This window comes from Chlorocebus sabaeus, chromosome 7, assembly GCF_047675955.1.
Source record: "Chlorocebus sabaeus isolate Y175 chromosome 7, mChlSab1.0.hap1, whole genome shotgun sequence".
Classification (NCBI taxonomy): domain Eukaryota; kingdom Metazoa; phylum Chordata; class Mammalia; order Primates; family Cercopithecidae; genus Chlorocebus; species Chlorocebus sabaeus.
The window spans coordinates 100,118,191-100,139,847 of NC_132910.1; the positions used below are offsets into that span (position 1 = coordinate 100,118,191).

The window sequence follows — 21,657 nt, forward strand, 5'->3', positions numbered from 1 at the left end:
ATGACTTGTAATCATGCTTATATTCAACTTGTGTAATTTTTTCCTTTTTTAAAAAGTTGTGCATTTTCCGCTTTTTTCAGTATGTAAATAAAAATACTTTTATCTTTAAAATAAAATTCAATTTTCAATAAGGAGAATATGCATCATTAAATTTCACAGCTAAGCGAAATTCCACATTTTAACTTTAGCTAGTAATCACTTCCTCCCCCCACATCAAAGGTTTCTCTGTTACAATTTTATGGTTAGAGCTTCATCATGATTTTTAGTGCACCTTGAGTTTGGTTTTGGTGAGGCCTGACTTAACATGATTCTTGTAATTGGCTTTTCTAAAGATTTAATAACTTCCATAGGTATTCTTATAGTAAACTCAATTGCATAAAAATAACCTGAGTGGTTTTGTTTGTTTAAAATCAAAGAGACTGTTACAGAAGTAATGGATGCAAAGTAAAAACTGTGAAAACAATGGGACACTTGTCATGTAGTTCCCAGCTCTTTTCATATCTAGCTTCTATGCTATGCATAGACTGTCTTCCTTCAATTATTGTTCCTCACTTGTTTCTCTAATTCCATTCAAAATAGAGGGATGTTAGATGGATGGATAAAATTAACCTAAAGATTCTTTTTTTTTTTTTTTTGAGACGGAGTCTCGCTCTCTCGCCCAGGCTGGAGTGCAGTGGCCGGATCTCAGCTCACTGCAAGCTCCGCCTCCCGGGTTTACGCCATTCTCCCGCCTCAGCCTCCCTAGTAGCTGGGACTACAGGCGCCCGCCACCTCGCCCGGCTAGTTTTTTGTATTTTTTTTTAATAGAGACGGGGTTTCACCGTGTTAGCCAGAATGGTCTCGATCTCCTGACCTCGTGATCCGCCCGTCTCGGCCTCCCAAAGTGCTGGGATTACAGGCTTGAGCCACCGCGCCCGGCCCAACTTAAAGATTCTTAAGAAAACTTTGTTTCAAATTCTTTCGGCACTGGGGCTGCGTGCGGTGTCTCATGCCTGTAATCCCAGCACTTTGGGAGGCTGAGAAGGGTGGATCATTTGAGGTCAGGAGTTTGAAACCAGCCTGGCCAACTTGGTGAGACCCTGTCTCTACTAAAAATACAAAAGTTAGTTGGGTGTGGTGGCATGCGTCTTTAGTCTTGGCTACTCGGGAGACTGAGGCAGGAGAATTGCTTGAACCCTGGAGGCAGAGGCTGCAGTGAGCCGAGACTGCACCACTGCACTCCAGCCTGGGTGACAGAGCCAGACTGCATCTCAAAAAAACAAGACCAAACAAAAAAAACTTTCAGCGCTAAGGCATATCAACTCAAGAATACTGTATATTGCTTCTCACCTTTTTACTTTAGTGTGAGCAATGAGTAGGGAAAAATAATACCATGACTCCACCAAAAATTAACACAGTTTAAAACAACCACTTCCAAAAACTTTACATGATAAAGGACATTATGGAAAACAAAGAAATTGTTTGACATATATGATTTCAATGAAACATCACACCTTTTTGAAGAATAAAATGAAAATCACACCTTTTTAAAGAATAAAAAAGATGAATCCAACAGTATTGTATACCAGATTCATGAGTTTTAGAAATAAGAATTTTAAAGTTTGTTTATGTTATTTATTGGTAATGGAACAACATAAATTATAGTCTAATGAAGAGAGTACTTGACACTATGCAGGTTCACTTCATTATGATAAAACAGATTTTTTTTATGAAGGAGATCAGATGAATGGTGTTCATCCAAAGATACTAGAAATTATAGATAAACTTGTCAAAGTTCTTCGTATATTCAAAGATTTTTATCCTTTCTTCCTACTGATACAGAATTGATCCATCTCCAATATTAACTTGTCTCTTTGGGTAGAGAGTTTTAACTATTACAGGTAATAATATGTTGGAAACATCATTCAACTTTACATGACTGATAATGTTGTCTCATTTTCCTTTCTCTTATGGAACTGGCCACCAACTTTCCAACAACCTGGATGTTAGCTCGTTTGAGTATTGGATGTCCATTCACTATAACACAAAACAAACAGTTACATTAATATATTTTCAATTAATATGATAGCAATATATCATGCTTTTGAAATTCTGTAAGTTACAGGAAACTAATTATGGTTGTGTTAGAACATGCAAAAGATTGGACTTGGGCTCTTTTCCTTCAGGTGTAGTATGTTACCTTATATATCATGCGAAGAGACTCAAAGTTACTGTTAGACCAAAGCATTGATGGAAGGGATGGGTGAAACTGGGTTCCACTAATAGACAGAATATAGCCCTCTGCATCTGTGGGTTCCCCAGTAATGGATTCAATGAACTACAGATAAAAGCTATTCAAAAAAAGAAATTTCACAAAGTTCTAAAAGGCAAAACTTGAATTTGCTACACAAGTACTATGTTGAATCCACATGAGTGAAGAGGTGTGTAGCTATTGTATTAGGTATTATGTGTAACCTAGAGATGATTTAGAGTATATGGGAAGATGGGTATAAATTATATGCAAATACTACCCCATTTGATATAAAGGACTTAAACATCTGTAGATTCTCATATTCGAGGGAGATTCTGGAATCAATTTCCTACCAGCCCTGAGGGAAAATCTTATTTGAAATAAATTAGATGCAACACATGTTTGCTTTTAAGACAAGCAGTATTGACTTTTTTACATTACAGTGTAAATCAGTTCTGATAATGATATTTAAATTAACATAAGCCACTATTCATATAGATTGCTTGTAGAGATCCATCTTTATGTATAAAATGACTTTGCAATTAATAAATAAAGGGTACAGATTTACTGTGGCCACCATTATACAAAGAAATAATTTACAGATAGGGTAGTATATATTTGCTGTTTAGGTCCTATAGTTGTTATTAAACAAAAACATAACCAGCTGCCAAAAACCAGTTAAAATTATAAAAAGAACAATCAACATGGGTAAAAGGAAATTAATGACTTGAGGTGTTATAAGAAACAAGGCATTGTTTCTGGGTTAATGTATCTCCATATTGTTATTACACAATGAGTAAGGCCTTATAACCACAAGATTAAATTGGGCCACATTAAAAAAGGACCTGAATAGGCATTTTTCAAAACAGATATAAAAATGGACAATAGGTATATGAAAATGTACTCAACATCATTAATCATCAGGGAATGCAAATCAAAACCACAATGAGATATCACCTCAGACCCCTTCGGATGGCTATTACCAAAAAGTCTAGAGATAACAAACTTTAGCAAGAGTGTGGATAAAAGGAAATACTTGTACACTATTGGTGGAAATTTAGATTGGTGTAACCATTCTAGAAAACAGTATGGAATTGCCTAAAATAATTAAAAATAGAACTACTACAAGATCCAGCAATCCCTCTTCTGGGCATATACCCAAAGGAAATGAAATCACCACCTTGTAAAATTATCTATACGTCCACATTCACTGCAGCATTATTCACAGTAGCCAAGATATGTCAGTGGACAAAAATAGATTAAAGAACTATAGCATATATATACAATGGAATATATTATTCAGCCTTAAGAAGAAGGAACTCCTGCCATTTGCCACAACATGAGTGAACTTGAAAGACATTAACTGAAATAAGCTAGATACAGAAAGAAAAAATATTGCATGATTTCACTTATATGTGGAATCTGAAAAAAAGAGTCAAATACACAAACATAGAGAATAAACTCAGTTACTAGAGGTGGAGGATGGAGAGGAAATGGGGGAAAGTAGCTCAGGGATCATAAAGTAGCAGATGTTTAAGATGAACAGGTCTGGAGATCTAATGTACAACCTGAGGACCACAGGCAATACAATTGTACCATATTTGGGATTCCCACTAAAGATTTCAGTTGCTCTTGTAGCAAAAACAAAATAGATGGGAGAGATGATGGTTATGTTGCTTCACTATAGTATCTATTTTACTATTTATATGTATCCCATTACATCGTGTTGTTTACTTTAAACATACACAATAAAACTTACATTTTTAAACTGAAAAATTAGGCCACAGTAAGAGTATTTGCAAAACAATTAGTAGTTTTCATTCTTAGTGAGATCACAGGGAAAGGCAACCATGAATTAGTGTCCTAATCCTAATTTACAACAGCTATACTAGAAAAGCATGAGATATGCATGCTAGTTCTTGAAATGAGATCTTCAGATTAAGTGCTTTCCTATTATGAATTTCTTTGGTAATATCAAGTGTATATTTCATCAAGCAAGAGATACCTAAAATATAATATTAAAATAGAAAGAAATGTGAAAATAAGGGCCCAAGTTCTTGTTCCTAAACATTTCTGAGTGAATCCAGGTTTTTTACTCAATCTTAATTTTCCTACTTTTGAAATTGGGGGTAATATCCATCTTGTTCAATTACTGAAAGGACCGAAAACTATACGTCAAAAGATATATTTCAAGTAATACTTCATGAATATCAACTCTTCATTTGTAATGAACGTACCACACTAATGCAACGTGTTATAATAGAAGAATCTATTAATAGGGCTGGGGTGCAGGTGTGAGAGTACATGGGAACACTCTACTTTCCATTCAATATTTCTGTAAACCAATATTTCTGTAAAAGTAGAATAATGATAATACTAAAAGTTTAATTTAAAAACAGACGTGTCTGACAGTTTATAAGTATTTAAAAAATAGTTGCTGAATTATTATCTGCTCTATTATACCATAAAATAAGCGTTTTAAAGAAATTTCACTGACAATTATAATATTATTATTTCAAAAACATTTAAAGGATAATTTCCTTTAGGAAGAATACAAATATAAGTACACATAATACATATTTAATCTTTAATATTTACAAAGTAAATATTCTTGACCTTCATTTTTGTCATATGGCAGAATAGACTCAGAGAACAATCCTTTTGATAAAACAAGTCAAATACTGGATAATCTATTAAATGTATTTTAACTTAATTGCTAAGCTGGCAAAGAGAGAACAAAATGCAAAAGCCAAAAACAAAGTGAAATCAGTACGTTTAGTAAATATTTGAAATGCCAAGCCAGTTTTTTTGGTTGTAGGTTGGGGACAGAGAATAAAGCATAGGATCCACCCAAAAGACGGAGTATATCATGAGAGCACAGTGGAGGGCTGTGACATCAGAGTGAGTGGAAATGAGAAAGAGAGAGAGACATGGCTTGAGGGGTAGGGAGGGTGCAGGAAAGGAGGGAGAGAGGGAAAAGTAAAAAGGAAGAAGAAATGAAAAAAACCTAAAGAAGGGGATATCAAGGAAATTTTCCTGTTTCCATAAGCTGGGTAGAGAGATCATAAATAACCCCAAAGCTGGCCCTTGTTTTGGTGTTCTAGTTCGTGTCACTTGTGTGATCCAAAAATATCCCAAATAACTTTAATGTTTGTTGGTCCCCAAGAACAAATAAAAAACCTCTCTAGAGGAAAGTAACTTCAACAAAGGTCTTTAAAACAAGTCATAAAAGCATATTTTATTAACCCACAGTGTGTTACAATGTATTTTTCAATGCAAAAGCAGTACCTATAATAGTGGTATTTTAAAGTTATACAGATAGAAACACATGTAAAATATTAAATACCAAAATATTAATGATGAGTTTAGCTATACTTTAGCCTTATATTTTTTGCTTATCTACATTTTCAATGGAAAATATTATTTATGTAAAAATAGCAGTATTAGAGATTTAAGCTTCTAGATTGGAATGCATCATAGAAAGTAATTTTTATTGTAGATAATTAGGAAATAATCAGAAACAACATTTTTGTTTCTATTTCAACAATTTAAAGAAATGGTTTGAAATTGTGAAAATGTTCAAATAAGATAGATAATATGCTGAATACACAATTTATAGGCTGGATTTTCAGAAATGGGATTTTTTTTTCTCAGAGGTTCAAAGTATGATTGTGTCCTATGTTTTCTTTTAAATTATCTACAAATTTTTATATTCGCAAGCCCGTGTTATTATTTTTCATGCAAATTCCATGACCTACTCAAGGTTATATATTGTTTCACACTATTGACTACTTCCTGTGAACAATTTAAAATTAATCTTTGTAGCGCAACTTGGAAAGAAAACAAACACAGATAATTTTGCAAAATAAAATAAGCATTTAGGTCATTGAGTATCTACTGAGTCCTGTTTGTTTAGATTCATGCTAAGTGCTATGAGGTGATATAAAGGGCACTAGCTGAGAGCTTTCTGTGTCTCCATTTCCTAATCAAGAAATAAACAAGAGAGGAAAACACTACAATTATTATATTACTCATAGTCATCTAGTTAAAAAAAATAAAGTGAACACACTACCTAACACGGTTATCAGGATCTGTGCATCAGATGATTATCATAATCAACATAAAGCAAAATATACTTCTAGATGGCAATTAATGTATATAAGTATAGTTAGCTTTCTGTACCTCAATTCAACTAACTGTGAATCTAATATTTTTGGAAAAGTACAATAAAAATAACACTAGAACAATAAAAAGCAAAAATTTAAAAATGCAGTACAATACATATCTATCTGGTATTTACATTGTATTAGGTATTATAAGCAATCTAGAGAACATTTAAAGTATCCAAGAGGATATATGTATGTCATATGCAAATACTACATCATCTTTTATAAGAAACATGAGCATCTGTGGGTTTTGGTATGCTCAGGAGGTCCTGGAGTCAATTCTCTGTGTATACCAAGGCACTTATAATATGGTTTGGCTATGTCCCCACCCAAATCTCAGCTTGAATTGTAGCTCCCAGAATTCTCATGTGTTGTGGGAGGGACCCAGGTGGAGGTAACTGAATCATGGGGGCCAATCTTTCCCATGCTATTCTCATGATATTGAATAAGTATCATGATATTGAATAAGATAATGGGTCTATCGGGCGTTTCTGCTTTTGCTTCTTCCTTATTTTCTCTTTCTGCCACCATGTAAGAAGTGCCGTTCACTTCCTGCCATGATCCTGAGGACTATAAGTCCAATTAAACCTCTTTTTCTTCCCAGTCTTGCGTATGTCTTTATTAGCAGTGTGACAACAGACTAAGACAATAAATTGGTACCAGCAGAGTGGGGCATTGCTGAAAAGATACCCGAAAATGTGGGAGCAACTTTGGAATTGTGTAACAGGCAGAAGTTGGAACAGTTAGGAGGGCTCAGAAGAAGACAGGAAAATGTGGAAAAGTCTGGAACTTCCTAGAAACTTGTTGAATGGCTTTGCCCAAAATGCTAATAGTGATATGGACAATAAGATTCAGGCTGAGGTGGTCTCAGATGGAGATGAGGAAATTGTTGGGAACTGGAGTAAAGGTGACTCTTGTTATGTTTTAGCAAAGAGACTGGTGGCATTTTGCCCCTGCCCTAGAGATTTGCAGAACTTTGAATTTGAGAAAGATGATTTAGGGTATCTGGTGGAAGAAATTTCTAAGCTGCAAAGTTTTCAAGAAGTGACTTGGGTACTGTTAAAAGTATTCAGTTTTATAAGGGAAGCACAGCATATAAGTTTGGAAATTTTAGAGCCTGAGTATGCAATAGAAAAGAAAACCTCATTTTCTGGGGGACAAATTCAAGCTGGCTGCAGAAATTTGCATGAGTAGCAAGGAGTCTAATGTTAATCCCCAAGACCATTGGGAAAATATCTCCAGGCCATGTCAAAGACCTTCATGGCAGCCCCTTACATCACAGGCCTGGAGGCCCCAGAGGAAAAAGTGGTTTTGTGGGTGGGGTCCAGAGTCTCTGTGCTGTATGTAGCCTAGGAACTTAATGTCCCAGCTGCTCCAGTCGTGGCTGAAAGGGGCCAACATACAGTTCAGGCTGCAGCTTCAGAGGGTGCAAGCCCCAAGCCTTGGCAACTTCCTTGTGGTGTTGAGCCTGTGGGTGCACAGAAATCAAGAATTGAGGTGTGGGTACCTCTGCCTAGATTTCAGAAGATGTATGGAAATGTCTGGAAGTCCAGGCAAAAGTTTGCTGCAGGGGTGGGGCCCTCAGAGAGAACCTCTGCTAGGGCAGTGTGGAAGGGAAATGCGGGGTTAGAGCCCCCACACAGAGTCCCTACTGGGGCACTGTCTAGCAGAACTGTGAGAAGAGGGTCACCTTACTCCAATCCCAGAATGCTAGATCCATCAACAGCTTGCACTCTGTGCCTGAAAAAGCTGTAGACACTCAATACCAGCCTGTGAAAGCAGCCTGGAGGGAGGCTGTACCCTGTAAAACCACAGAGGTGGAGTTGCCCAAGACCATGGGAACCCACCTCTTGCATCAGAATGACATAGAGGTGAGACCTGGAGTCAAAGGAGATCATTTTGGAGCTTTAAAATTTGACTGCCCCACTGGATTTTGGACTTGCATGGGCCCTGTTACCCCTTTGTTTTGGCCAATTTCTCCCATTTGAAATGGTTGTATTTACCCCCATTGTATCTAGGGAGTAACTAGCTTGCTTTTGATTTTTACAGGGTCATAAGCAGAAGGGACTTGCCTTATGAAACTTTGAAACGCAGACTTTTGGGTTAATGCTGAAATTAGTGAAGACTTCAGAGGACTGTTGGGAGGGCATGATTGATTTTTGAAATATGAGGACTTGAGATTTGGAGGGGCCAGGGTGGAATGATCCGGTCTGGCTCTGTCCTCACCCAAATATCAGCTTGAATTTTATCACCCAGAATTCCCATGTGTTGTGGGAGGGACCCATGGGGAGGTAATTGAATCACGGGGACCAGTCTTTCCTGTGCTATTCTTATGATAGTAAATCAGTCTCATGAGATCTGATGGCTATATCAGGGGCTTCTGCTTTTGCTTCTTCCTCATTTTCTCTTTCCACCACCATGTAAGAAGTGACTTTCACCTCCCACCATGATTCTGAGGCCTCCTCAGCCATGTAGAACCGTAAGTCCAATTAAACCTCTTTTTCTTCCCAGTCTGAGGTATGTGTTTATCAGCAGTGTAAAAACAGACTAATACAACTAATGTTGTTATATTTACATAGCAGAGGTCCAAGCTTGAACGTTAGTTTTGTGTACTTCAGAGTTTCTCAGAGGGATATGTCCAGAACACTGGCAGAACAAATCTTCTAGGGACCTCTGACCAACAAACCTTCTTGGGGAAAAACTTTTAGTAAGAGGAGAACAAGCTGAGTATTTCAGTCTTGTTCCAATAAGACAATGGCAGTTGGTAGAGTTGGATGATTTTATGTACTCTGGAATGCCTCTTGCTATTTTGCTTTGACTTTCCACTCTCTTCTTCCTCACCTTTTCACATCCTCAGTAGGAAGACTTTGGCCTACATTTCATGAGAGTAAGTCCCCAGTGAGAAAACGGAAGTAACTGAAAAGCTATCCTCTTAAACAATGTCCTGGGTTGCTGAAAGCACAGAGCATCAGTGCTCTGGGATCAGGGTAACTATGGTAGAAATGTCAGGAGAGGGCCTTTTGCCTTCTGCAGGTTGACTTGAGCCCATGTGGAATCACCACAGCATGGCCTGGACAGGTGTTAGTGGCAACAGCAGCAGCAAGACACCTTCATTAGGCTTCCTGAGCTCCAGAGTGACAGCATCAGACATCACTTCAATGGGGGCAGACTGAAGTAGGGTGGGTCCGGGAATATAGAATTCCATGTTGCAGCCTAGAAGAACGTATTTATAAGTGCATGCAAGATATCCAAGGAGAATTTGTAGGATTTACTGCAGTTATTGGGATTGTTTTCATAGAAAGCAGAGATTGTGACCATTTTTTTGACTATATATGTATCTATATGTATGTGTGTGTGTATATATATATATAGAGAGAGTTACGTAGTTTGAAGATTGTTTTGAAATACTAAACATTTGCTTTCCAACCCTCACTGCTCCTAGGTCCTGAGTCTATCATCCAGGCAGTAATAATGGTTTCCTAAAGGGTGACTGGAAACAAATCACCTCATTTCTTATGTTTACCAATTTTGAAACATGGAAAAAATTATAAGTTGCTAATACATATTGTATTTCTGAGTTTTTAAATAATCAGGTCCTTTTTTAATAATCTGCAAACATGGAAGACATACAGGTATTTAATAAACATAGTTACTTAAATTGAAGTGAATAAATTTGTGGCTTTCCATATATTGACTGCCCTCAAGCAGAAAAACCCAAGAACAACAAGGACAAGTGCATTTCAAGAAGGTTTTAAAACATAAAGCATAAACAACAATTTCAAAAGTTATGCTTCTGCTGGAATAGTATGACTTTGTTCAGAATGAATAGCATTCTTAAGATCCAAAATACCAGACAGGACCTAAAGAATTTAACACAGAGAGACATATGGTAAAGAAGATTACGTAATGGCATAAGAACCCTTTCCAACTTTAAGGAGATAAAAACTGAACTGGAAGACTGGAGAAGAAACAAAATAGAAGAGATTTATGAGATCCTGAGCTTTGTAAAATGACCGGGCACCCTCTCCCATTGTACCTCACCCCGGAGGAATAGAAAAAGAGAAATCTCAATGATAAAAGTCACATATTGTTTTGGGGAAAACCAGGAGTACAGTTTTGTTGAACGGGGCTATAGTAATAGCTCTGGGCACTGTCTATATGATGGTTCTGCAGCCTTACAGAACAAATCACAGCTCAAGGTGGTATAAGGAGAGCTACTGACACTGATGAGTTTCCTAAGGGGTATGAGAATTCTGACAAGGCTGACTGACTGGAAAAGATCTAAGGTCAGGATAAGAAGAGGACAGAGTATATTCATTCAGTTACTGGAATTATAGCAGATATTAAGAATGAATGCCAATTAATGGCTCCTAAGGTCCAGGTGGCATGATTTATGCCACAGAAGAGGCCAGCAAGGAGACAAGACTGCATTGAGAATATCTGCACCAGATGAAAGGAAATGAGAGAGCAGGCCTATTATAAATGGGTAACCAGTCAGAGTAAGTAATAATAGAGAGTGAAATTAGATGGAATATATAAATAATAAGAACATCATAAAAAGTCAAAATGCAGCTTATAGAATACTGAAATAAAAGAAGTCAGTCTGATTACCTACAGGAAAATATTTTCTACATGATATACTTGAGTTTGAAACTCTATACACTGTGCAACCTGGAAATATAAGGCTCATCAAAAGTGATTTCAACTCGATGAAGGGCAAAGGGTAGAAAGGAGTTAACCTAAGTAATTCTGGAAATCAGTGTTTTGATTGGAAACTGGAGGCTAAAGACGCACATGGATACAGATGGAATATATATATTAGATAGATAGATAGAGATATGTTTACAAATATGGGTTCATATTCATAAATATATTTCCTAGTTCTACTCTCTGAGAGGTCCTGGAAATAGTGACACTTCAGTAGCAATGAGCACATCCAGTTTCTAAATACTATTTTCCAGGTAAAAGAAACATGATTCCTTGGATAAACAGATGATTCCAGAGCTGGGATAGCGGCAATACAAGACGTGCCTGCAGAATTGTGTAGTGCCAGCAAGTAAGGAAATGCACAAAAGACAAAGAGATGGGTACATGTCAAAGAGGCACAGGAGCCAACCTGAAAAAGCTTCCAATCTCTAAATCTGGAAAAATTTGAGCAACAACAACAAAATAATACAGTATTAGATTAGAATTCAAAGTATTAAAAAAATATGTATGAATATGTATTAGTATAATTAATAAATAAATGGTGAAGAAAATTTTTAGTACAAAAGAATTCTTAATAAGTTTTGTAGATACCCCCACATCCAGAAGAAAACTTTAATTCCTGTCCCCTACCCCCACCCTTTGAGTGTCAGCTAGACTCAGTTACGTGCTTTCATAAAACAGATCATGTAAAGGGAAGGGGTAGCTTTATAATGAAGAAATCTGACAAACACTACTTTGGCCAGGTAATCAAGATTAATATCACCAGTGATAAGTCATATTGATATCATGTTCCCACTGATACGATGAGAACACTTCACCTCTGTGATATTCTTTCCAAAAATTTGTGACCCCAATCTAAGCTTAAAAGAAATCAGACATATCCAAATTGAGGGACTTTCTACAAAATACCCAATCAGTAATCCTAAAAACTGTCAAGGTCATGAATACAAGTAAATACTGAGAAACTGTCAAAGCCAAGATGAGCCTAGTAAGACATGACAAGTAAACACACTGTGGAATTTAGAATTGGATGCTGGAATGGAAAAAGGACATTAGTGGGAAAACCAGTGAAATCCAAATAAAGTTCAGAGTTTGGTTAATCATAAGGTACAAATGTTAGTTCCTTAGTTTTCACAATTATACCACAGTTATCTCCTAGATGTTAAAAGGAGAAGTAGGGGAGGGAATTTTGTATTATCTTTGTAAGTCTTCTATAAATCTAAAATTATTCTGAATTGAAAAGTCCATTTAAAAGGTGGTACCAACTTTTTTACTATATAGGAGAGCCATCACCAGTAACCCAAACATTAAAGCAAAATAACAGAAATACAAAAGAAAATATCATAGCTCTAATAAAAGAGTACTAACAGTATAGTGGCTAGATGCTAGACTTTTTAGACTGGCTTGTGAAAACCTAGGGTATAGATTTCAACAAATTTTAGAAACATAATGGCAAAATATACTACTTACGACTTTTAGAAAGAAAGAGCCCTATTTCAATCCTCTTTCCCAGTTAAATCGGTCTACTCCTCCATGATCCTACCTTCAAAACTTCCCATATCTCTTTTCATTGAATGCTTTCATCCTGCTTGCTCCATTGCCTGTTTCTTGGCCATCCTTCAATAGGAGGTTCAAGTTCATGTCTGTTTGATGAATTCCCAGGCATTAGTAACAACTTTGTCTTCTAAACTCTCTAATCTTTTTACTCTATGTCAATGTTTACCATTTTTAATATTATATTTTTCATTGTCCCCAAAAAGAGAGTGGAAAGTCCATACGCTTAGAAAATACATAACAGCACAGAAAACTAAATAAACCAAGCCAAATAAACAAACAGAAGAAGCTACAAGAAGACTTAGGGGATGTACTGATATCTACAACTTACTGTAAAATGCATTAAAAAAAAGATATGATTTGATGGGTGAATGGCAGAATGGATGTGTTCCTCAAGAAGTTCTTTCAAATTTCCTGTATGTATAAAAATCTTCAGAATAAAATGCTGGGAAAAAATACAAGAAGTTAAAAAATATTTGAAATAATTTCATATTTCATCAATTGCAAAACAGGATTTGAAAAACTAATAATGACTAACAATGAGAAAAACTAATAACACTGAGAATAATAACTGCCATTTAGTGTATTTAATTCTGTGCAAGGCACTGTGCTGAGTGCTGTACTTATATTATCTCAATTTTTCTGTTTACCAATACTTGATGCTATCATTATTATTATGAGAAACTAAGACTCCTATTAGTAACACGTTTCATTGAGCTATAGATAAGTCTTGATCCACATATGATTTCAGAAATGTTTACAACAACTCATTGGAAACCATAGCGCTATTTATATCACTCATTTTTTAAGGAGTTCCATGCTACATTGTACTGTGTGTGCCTTATTATATGTATGCCCTGAATACAAACAAAACACCAGTAATTCACTTCAAAACAGAGGTAATTCACTTCCCTATATCACTACACTAAACTCTAGGAGAGTATCTTATAGATAAGTGAGTGTTTACTAAATATTTGATAATGCTTATTTTTGTTTTACAGAAATTATATCGTATTATTCACATTTTGACTTATTCACTCAAGAGGAATTTCTTGAAATCTATCCAAACCAACTAGTGTATCTCTAATTCATTAAGTAGTACATAGTATTCTATTATATGAATGGACCATAATACTCCTCTACTGATTAACATTTTCTTTGTTGCCCAGTTTTACCAACTAAAAATAATGCTAAAATAAGCATGTTTATTTATTCAGTATGCTCTTATTTCCATATGATAAGATTTCCAACATGAAGTGCAGAGTCAAAATTATATATCATATTAATTTGAATAGATATTGCTAAGTTGCTATCTAAAACTCTAGGAAAGTCATATTTTTACCAGCAATGTGGAACAGTGCTTCTTTGCTTATGTCCCAGCCAGCAAGAGAAATTATTGCTTTATTTTGCTTTGTTTTAATTTTGGCCAATCTGAAAGCTGTGAATCTCACTGTGTTTTTTCACCTATTAGTAATTTTGAGAATCTTTGCATATATTTGATAGCTGTTGCAATTTTGTTTTGCAAATGGTTCCTCAATATCTTTTGCCTATTTTGCTATTAGATTGTCCCCTTGTTCTCTATTTTAAATAGCTCATTGTATCAAACCTCTGCCTTCTAAAGTGCAATTCCCCTTCCAATTCTTTTTATAGATCTCTTTATATTATTTTTTACATAACAGTTTTGAATTTTATATACAAACAAAGTCATTTATCTTCTCTTTTATATTCTTTATTAAGGATATCTTTCCTGTTCCTAAATTGAATATGTAGCTCTTTAGATTGGCTTCCAAAGTTTTTATTAATTAAATAATTGTTTTGGACTTGTTGAATTTTATCAATTACTTCTTTTAGTATTTAGTGATAATATCATATAATCTTCCTTCTTAAAAGTATTGATGTTATAAACTATGAGAATAGAATTATTAATATGGTATCATTCTGAAATAGAATATATTTGGTCTTAGTATATCCTTCAATAGATGGCTGGACAACTTAACTTTTCTCCACATACTCAGTACTCATGACTGCTAAGGCAAAGAATACCCAACCATTTCCACCTTGTTAGAAACCTTTGGATCCTTCAGGTTCAATTATAACAAATCCACTTTCAGTTAATAGCTCTGCAGCCAGGTTTATATAAAAAGTAGCTGGGGCTGTTTCTATTACCTGGATCTCATTCTCTGCCAGTAGCTAAGAGGTGAGGCTTCTAAGAAGCAATGACATAAGAGATGAAAATACAAGATCAATTTTAGGCCTTTCAATTTGAAATTCTTCATCATATTTCTTTTTTTGAGGCTTTAAGGGGAATGATTGGAAAATACAGGGTAATAAAAGTTAAAGACATTAGAGTCAATGTGAAAGGCACAAACACTTTGTTTTTTTTTTTTTGTTTTGTTTTTGTTTTTGTTTTTTTTGAGATGTAGTCTCGCTGTGTCACCCAGGCTGGAGTGCAATGGCATGATCTCAGCTCACTGTGACCTCTACCTCATGAGTTCAAGAAATTCTCCCACTTCAGCTTCCTGAGTAGCTGGGATTACAGGCACCTGTCATCATGCCTGTCTAATCTTTGTATTTTTGTAGAGATGGGGTTTCACCATGTTGACTAGGCCAGTCTTGAACTCCTGACTTCAGGTGATCCTCCTGCCTTGGCCTCCCAAAGTGCTGGGATTACAGGCATGAGCCACCACACCTGGCCAGCACAAATACATTTCTCTGAGCTGACCTAGATCCTAATATTCCAAACAAATATATGAGATTAACATAAGGAAGAGGCCCACCTTAAAAAAGACATTTTTAAAACCTAAAAAAAAATGAACAAATGCATTTTATCCCAAATGTTCTACATAACTTAGTATATTCCTTAACCTTCATTTGTTTTATACCTTATCATAAAAGTGGTAAAGCATTACTATGATGATCTACCAGAAAATTCTCAAGCAAGAGCTTAATTATTTTAACTATGTTACGAAAACAGCAGTGAAGATTTGAATTGCCAAATTGCCTGAGAAGAAATAATCATAAGAAAATTAAACAAGTGTTCTGATATATGTGCACAATGAGAAAAAGCAAAGAAGGTTCAAACCATCTGTGCTTATAATCTTTTGGGTTCTAATTGAAATCCAAATTATCTTAATGGGATTTAGATAGCAACGTTTAATAGACAAACTTTGCAAAGCAATATCTCACCAGAAAGTAATAAAAATCTTGCAATAATTTTAAAAATATTTATTTGTTCTTATTTAATTTATTAATTTAGGAGACAGGGTCTCACTCAGTCACTCAGGCTGGAGTGCAGTGGTGCAATCACGGCTCACTGCAGCCTCAGTCTCCTTGATTTCAGAGATCTTCCCACCTTAGCCTCCCAGGTAGCTGGGACTACAGGCTGGGGCCACCAAATATATCTGGCAATTATTTTATTTCTGTAGAGACAGGGGTTCCCTATGTTGCTCAGGCTGGTCTCAAGCTCCTGTCCTTAGGCAATCTTCCTGTCTCAGCCTCCCAAAGTGTTGGGATCATAGGCTTGAGCCACCACACTCCACCTATTGTAATATTTTTAGCATAGAGTTTATGAGCATAAACTTTGGAATTAGTTAAGACCAGAGTCCAAATATTGGCACTTCTACTTAACACCTCTGTGATTTTAAGAAAGAGGAACTTGCATTTCTTTATCTGTAAAATGAAAATAACAGAACCTACCTTCAAGGATTAGCATAGGAATTGAAAGAGAAAATATACATAAAGTACTTAATTTGAATATACAGTAATTTCTCAACAAACTTGAGCTGTTATTATTCGCCTTTTCCTCTTTTTTTGTCCTCCTCCACCCAGAGGGCCAATAATAGCTTATCATAATTTGCATATATATGTGTATATATATATACACACACACACAATACACATACTACACACACACACACACATACGCACACACCCTTATATGGGGTTTATTGGGTTTTGTAAAAAGTGTGCTTGCTTTGTGAATGTACTTCCAGACAAGCAAACAACCCTCTATTCCAGTAAACTGACCACCAAGTTGTTTCTTCTCATCTTTCCCTGTAGATATGTTTCTGTATCTACCACTGATGAATCTACATTCAGATGTTTAGACCACTGAAATATATAATTCTTCTTTCACTCTGACAGGTTTCCAACACCCAACCCTATTCCTCCACCTCCACACACAGCCCACATTAAATTCTAGCAAATGTGTATTTTTATTTTGTTAATTCTTCATAGATAAATCAAATAGATAGATCTATCTGGTGTATCTCAGATATAACCAATACACAGCACTATTTTCCTGCCTTCTCACCCTTCCCTTCTTATGTGAACATGACTCTGGAAATATTGTAAGACTCAGTCAGGGGAATTTCTCGAATTTCCTTCTTTTAGACTTAAAGTTAGGCAATGACAACTTCTGAGTAAGCATAGTTGTTAAGATGAGTATATAATCCTTTACCAAACAGGGTCTACATCTATGGAAGGGCTGGAACAGGACGTGTTTATAGGGTAAATAGGCTCAAAGTTGTAAATTACCACTAGATGTCACCCTTTGTAACATGTAAACAAATGTGGGGCAACTTTCTACTACCAAAGTACTCTGGAGTCAAGGCACTTGCCCCAGACCTGAGAAACACCTAACATTAACATCGACTCTGCCTGTGACCCACTGCCACACTGGAAACAAATAATAAAGATTAATCTCCAATGTAATACTGAGGCTGGCTCTGAGGGTCCTCTGATTAGGATAGGAAAACCCACTTATTTTCACCGATAAGGACTTCATTTATTAACTGTCCACCTCCAAAGGGCTGAGGCACAACTGCCGTGTTTCTGTCTCCAAGAGTATCTATTTTTCCAAGCTTCATCATGCCAGAAGACTGATGGAATTACCTCTTTTGTTCTCTTAGATTGTGTTGGTATCACTAGCAAGAACTCATATGGACCTCTGATTTTGTGATGAAAACCAAGATTAGTCAATACCTCTTTATCACATAAAGCTCCACAGAAATATGACCTAGCTGTCCCCGATTCTCCAAGATTCATTCTACCACTGCTGACAGATCATGAAAGTTAATTTTAAGGCTGAAAATGTAGCAATTTTCTCCTTCTCAAAACTGCACAGGAACTGAAGTGATAAAACATTGCTTAATTAATGAAAAATCCCAATTCTACTTTTTCTAGATTCACATGTAGCATTTCTCTGCTTCTAAGGATGGCCATCCCTAAAGATCTAGTGGTATGATCTAACCATGACCAAATCCTTTTTCTCCATTTGATACTTCTCATGAATTTCTCAAGTTTTAAAAAAATTTTAATTAATCTGAACCAATAGTTAAAAACAATATCTGATATTTGATTCTTTCAACAACTTTCTGATAAGTACTTTAATTATCCCTATTCACAACTAAGGAGGAAACTAAAGCTAACAATTTAAGTAACGCGCTCAAGATCAAGGAGCTACTAAATGCCAAAGCTTGGACTTTAACCCATAGTAACTGCAGTTGACAATCAAGCCAAGCTTGATTATTACCTACATTTTCAGATAAATATATTTCAATTATTTGTAAACTTAGTTGTATTTCTTCAATTTATCTTTACATTAAATTTATATTTTGTTTTGTAAACTAAAGTTTACTATTGTTTATGAACTCATAGAATGTATTACTGATAAGTTTTATGAACAAACATAAGTGTTTAATATAAGGTGTTCCATGAATTTTACAATAAAAGAAACTCTGGGGGATATGCCTGCTAAACCCATGGGCATGTAGATATGTGTAAACTTAAATGTAACCTACCTAAGCAACCTGTAGGGTAGCCCCATATTTGAATGAGCTTTCTCTATTCAAATATGGGGCTTCATGATAGCCTTTCAGAAGGTTTAAGAACAAGTTAAGGTTACATAAACAGTAATTGGCAGGATGAAAGTGTACATACGGATTGGGTTTTCTGACCATAACATTTGTTTAATTTTCATTAAACTGAGCAGTCTTTCAAAGTGAAGACTGTTTCTCAAATTTTACAGTTTTGGCTTTAATTTTTTTCTTATTAACAAACTAACTTTAAGAAAATCAGTTTGTAATCATACCCTCAATTGCACCTCTTTTTCTTACTTCATTCTATTGTCATAGTTCTTTGGTTTTGAGGGACAAAATTAGTGGTGTTACATCCTAGAATTTTTATCATTTGGCATCTACTATACTGGTAATAAAGATTTTACATATAATATCCATTATACTGTATCTGCATAGCACATGAATATTATGTACCAATCCAGACAGTTGCATGCCTGAGATGATTTATCATGCAATCTGTGTCTATAAGACATAATAAACAGAATAGGTAAGTGAGGCTTCTCAGAAAAACTGCAAAAATAAAGATCTTGTGATAAATCTTCTGAAAGAAAATGTTGATTAGACTGATATTGTGAAAGCAAATGAAGTAACTAAATGTAGAAAGTTTTAAACAATACTCTGGATCTTATTTTGTGTCAGGCACTAGTGAAATCACTTTATATGTTATTTTACTTTTTTCAATCACTACCCTTACATGACACCTACAATTGTAATCTCAAATTTTACACAGGAGGAAAGTGAAGCACAGAAATTTCAAGTAAATTTCTCACAGTCACATGACTAGTAAACTCCATGACTGGACTTCAAACCTAAGTAGTGTAAGTGGGGTATCTGAATCCAGCAGCAACAATAACAGCAATGAATCAGACACCGCATAAGCACTTTACCTGTATTTTCTCATTTAACCTTGACACTAACCCTACGAGATGTTACTATTGTAATTCTCATTTTAAGAATGAGAAAACAAAGGTTCACAGAGGTTAAATAACTTGTGCAATACATCATATTTAATGGATGGCTCTTCAGGATTTGAATCTAGCTAGTCAATAGACTATAATTTTGTTTATTAAGTGCATATAAAGCACCTGCATAGATATTTAATTCAGGTATATACGTGTATTTTATACATTTTTTTTCATTATTGACATTATAATCTTAGGCCCATGAATTAAAATATAAAATGGTTATACAAGCATTTATAAATATTTTCTATTCATGGATATTTATTCTGTCATGGATATTGCGGGTAGACTCCTCACTTCTGGCCACCTTTTAGATCTAGAGCACGTAGAAATTTTGAAACCTATTTCTCAGAGGACCATGGAACTCAAACTCTGGATGTTAATTATTTTCCACCAGTTAGCTATACTCACTTAAGATTCAGAAGACAGAAATAAGGTGGAAACCTTCTTTCTGCCCTTGCCTTTTCTTTTAGTTCTTCTTGCAGGCGAGGTTAAAGAAAAGTGAGTTTTTTCTGCTGTAGTGTTAGAAAGGCTGTTATCTAGAACAGAAGCATTTGCAGTGGCAGCAGCAATGGCATCTTCTTGATTTCCCCTCCTGATTTTGTGGATCCCCACCTGGGGTATGTTCTTGAATTCGTAACTCCAATCCAATGTAAGACACGAAGGTGGTAGCACCCTTGATAGGTCATCTCTTTAGTGTTCTGAGTCATTTCTGGAAGCCCAAACTAGAAGTCACCCCTTTAGCCCTCCAACAAATTTAAGTACTTAATTATTGTATCCCATCTACTTATTTATCTATCACATTTCTAGTGTGTGTTTCCTGCCCTGGGTTTTGACTGATACAGTATTCATTGTTCAAACTGCATTAGGGCTGCCTGATAGAAGTTCTTGTAGCTAATGCCTTTCAGAGACTGTGTTGCTGACCTATTTTACAGTTTTGTCTCTCCATGAATTTCAGTCAATCTTCTTCATTCCATCCCCCTTTCTCAGTAACTTCATCCGTTCACTACTCCAAAAACATCTTTGAAAACCATTTTGACAGCCAAGCCTAACAACCCCCAAAATGATAACATTCCAGTTTAGGAAAGTTATTTTGAAAGAAAAAGAAAATTCTAGAAATAGAATGTTCAAATTTTTATTTGTTGTAAGACACTTAAAATAATAATGTTATTAATGAAAGGAAGTTTTGTTTGTTTGTTTTCCTGTTTTCTGATGTATTTATACTGGGAAACATGTCCTGAGACCTAGCTCCCAACTCCTGCCAACCTTGACTTTCCACTCACCTTTTACCACTGTGGTTACATGCTTTGCTGCTGTTGCTGCTTGACTCTTGCCCTGAATGTTATGTTTCAAAAAATAAGCTTAGGTGTTTTTACCTGATACTTAGCTTTTGCCATAAAATATAATTGTCTTCAAGACATGTGTATAAAAACCAGAGGACAAGATTATGCCAAGTTCCTTGCCTCTGCCACGTTTTCTTTCTTTGTGTGTGTGTGTGTGAGAGAGAGATATTCTTTATTAGAAAAATTTAACAGAGAAGTAGCCATTAAGGTAGTCTCAAATCCATTCAGTTAAGTAACTTTCAAGAATACATATTGGTATCGAAGCACCTTGCTTAATTTGTACTCAGCTGCACACTAAAATAAATACCATACATATTTATATGTGATGGCTGTTGGGAAGAATATCAGAAGGGTAAACAACATTTGGGAAAACCAACAGGCGTTTGTTTCTTTGTACCTGACCAAAACTACATTCAGCTGGTATTTGTGCTACTACATAGACGGGCGCCTACAGGCCATCTGATATTTCTGTTCTTGTCGTCTTTCTCTGTAGAAGGAAGGGAGGAAGCAAAGAGATCAAGAACTATGTCTTAGTCCCAGACACCATGGTCAAATCAAAGAAGAATAACACAAAGGAAAGTCCGTATCACCAGGAGCTGGGTTAGTTTCTACTTTTTGTTTCTGGGTGGCAATCAGGAAGAGGTTTGTAAAAATATATGCGTATGTGTAGTAAACAATTTCTACTCTCAAAATGTTTTAAACATTAGTTTGAAAAATTAATCAGGTTAATGCATTTCTGTGGAAAGAACAAGCACTTTTTGTCACTTGGTTTCTTTCCAGGTCTTTTACAAAAATATGAACAACAATTATCATTGCTATTTTCTTGCTGCTGTTTTT

The 21,657-nt window shown here is 35.6% G+C and overlaps 1 protein-coding gene across 1 annotated transcript in view; it reads right to left on the reverse strand.

The window, feature by feature from the left end:
- Positions 1 to 1,900: 1,900 nt before the first annotated feature.
- IQCM (IQ motif containing M) overlaps positions 1,901 to 21,657 on the reverse strand; it is a 398,588-nt gene continuing 378,831 nt past the window's right edge. The window contains 1 exon segment of the mRNA XM_007999956.3: positions 1,901 to 2,016. Coding sequence (XP_007998147.3) covers positions 1,901 to 2,016 — 116 coding nt within the window.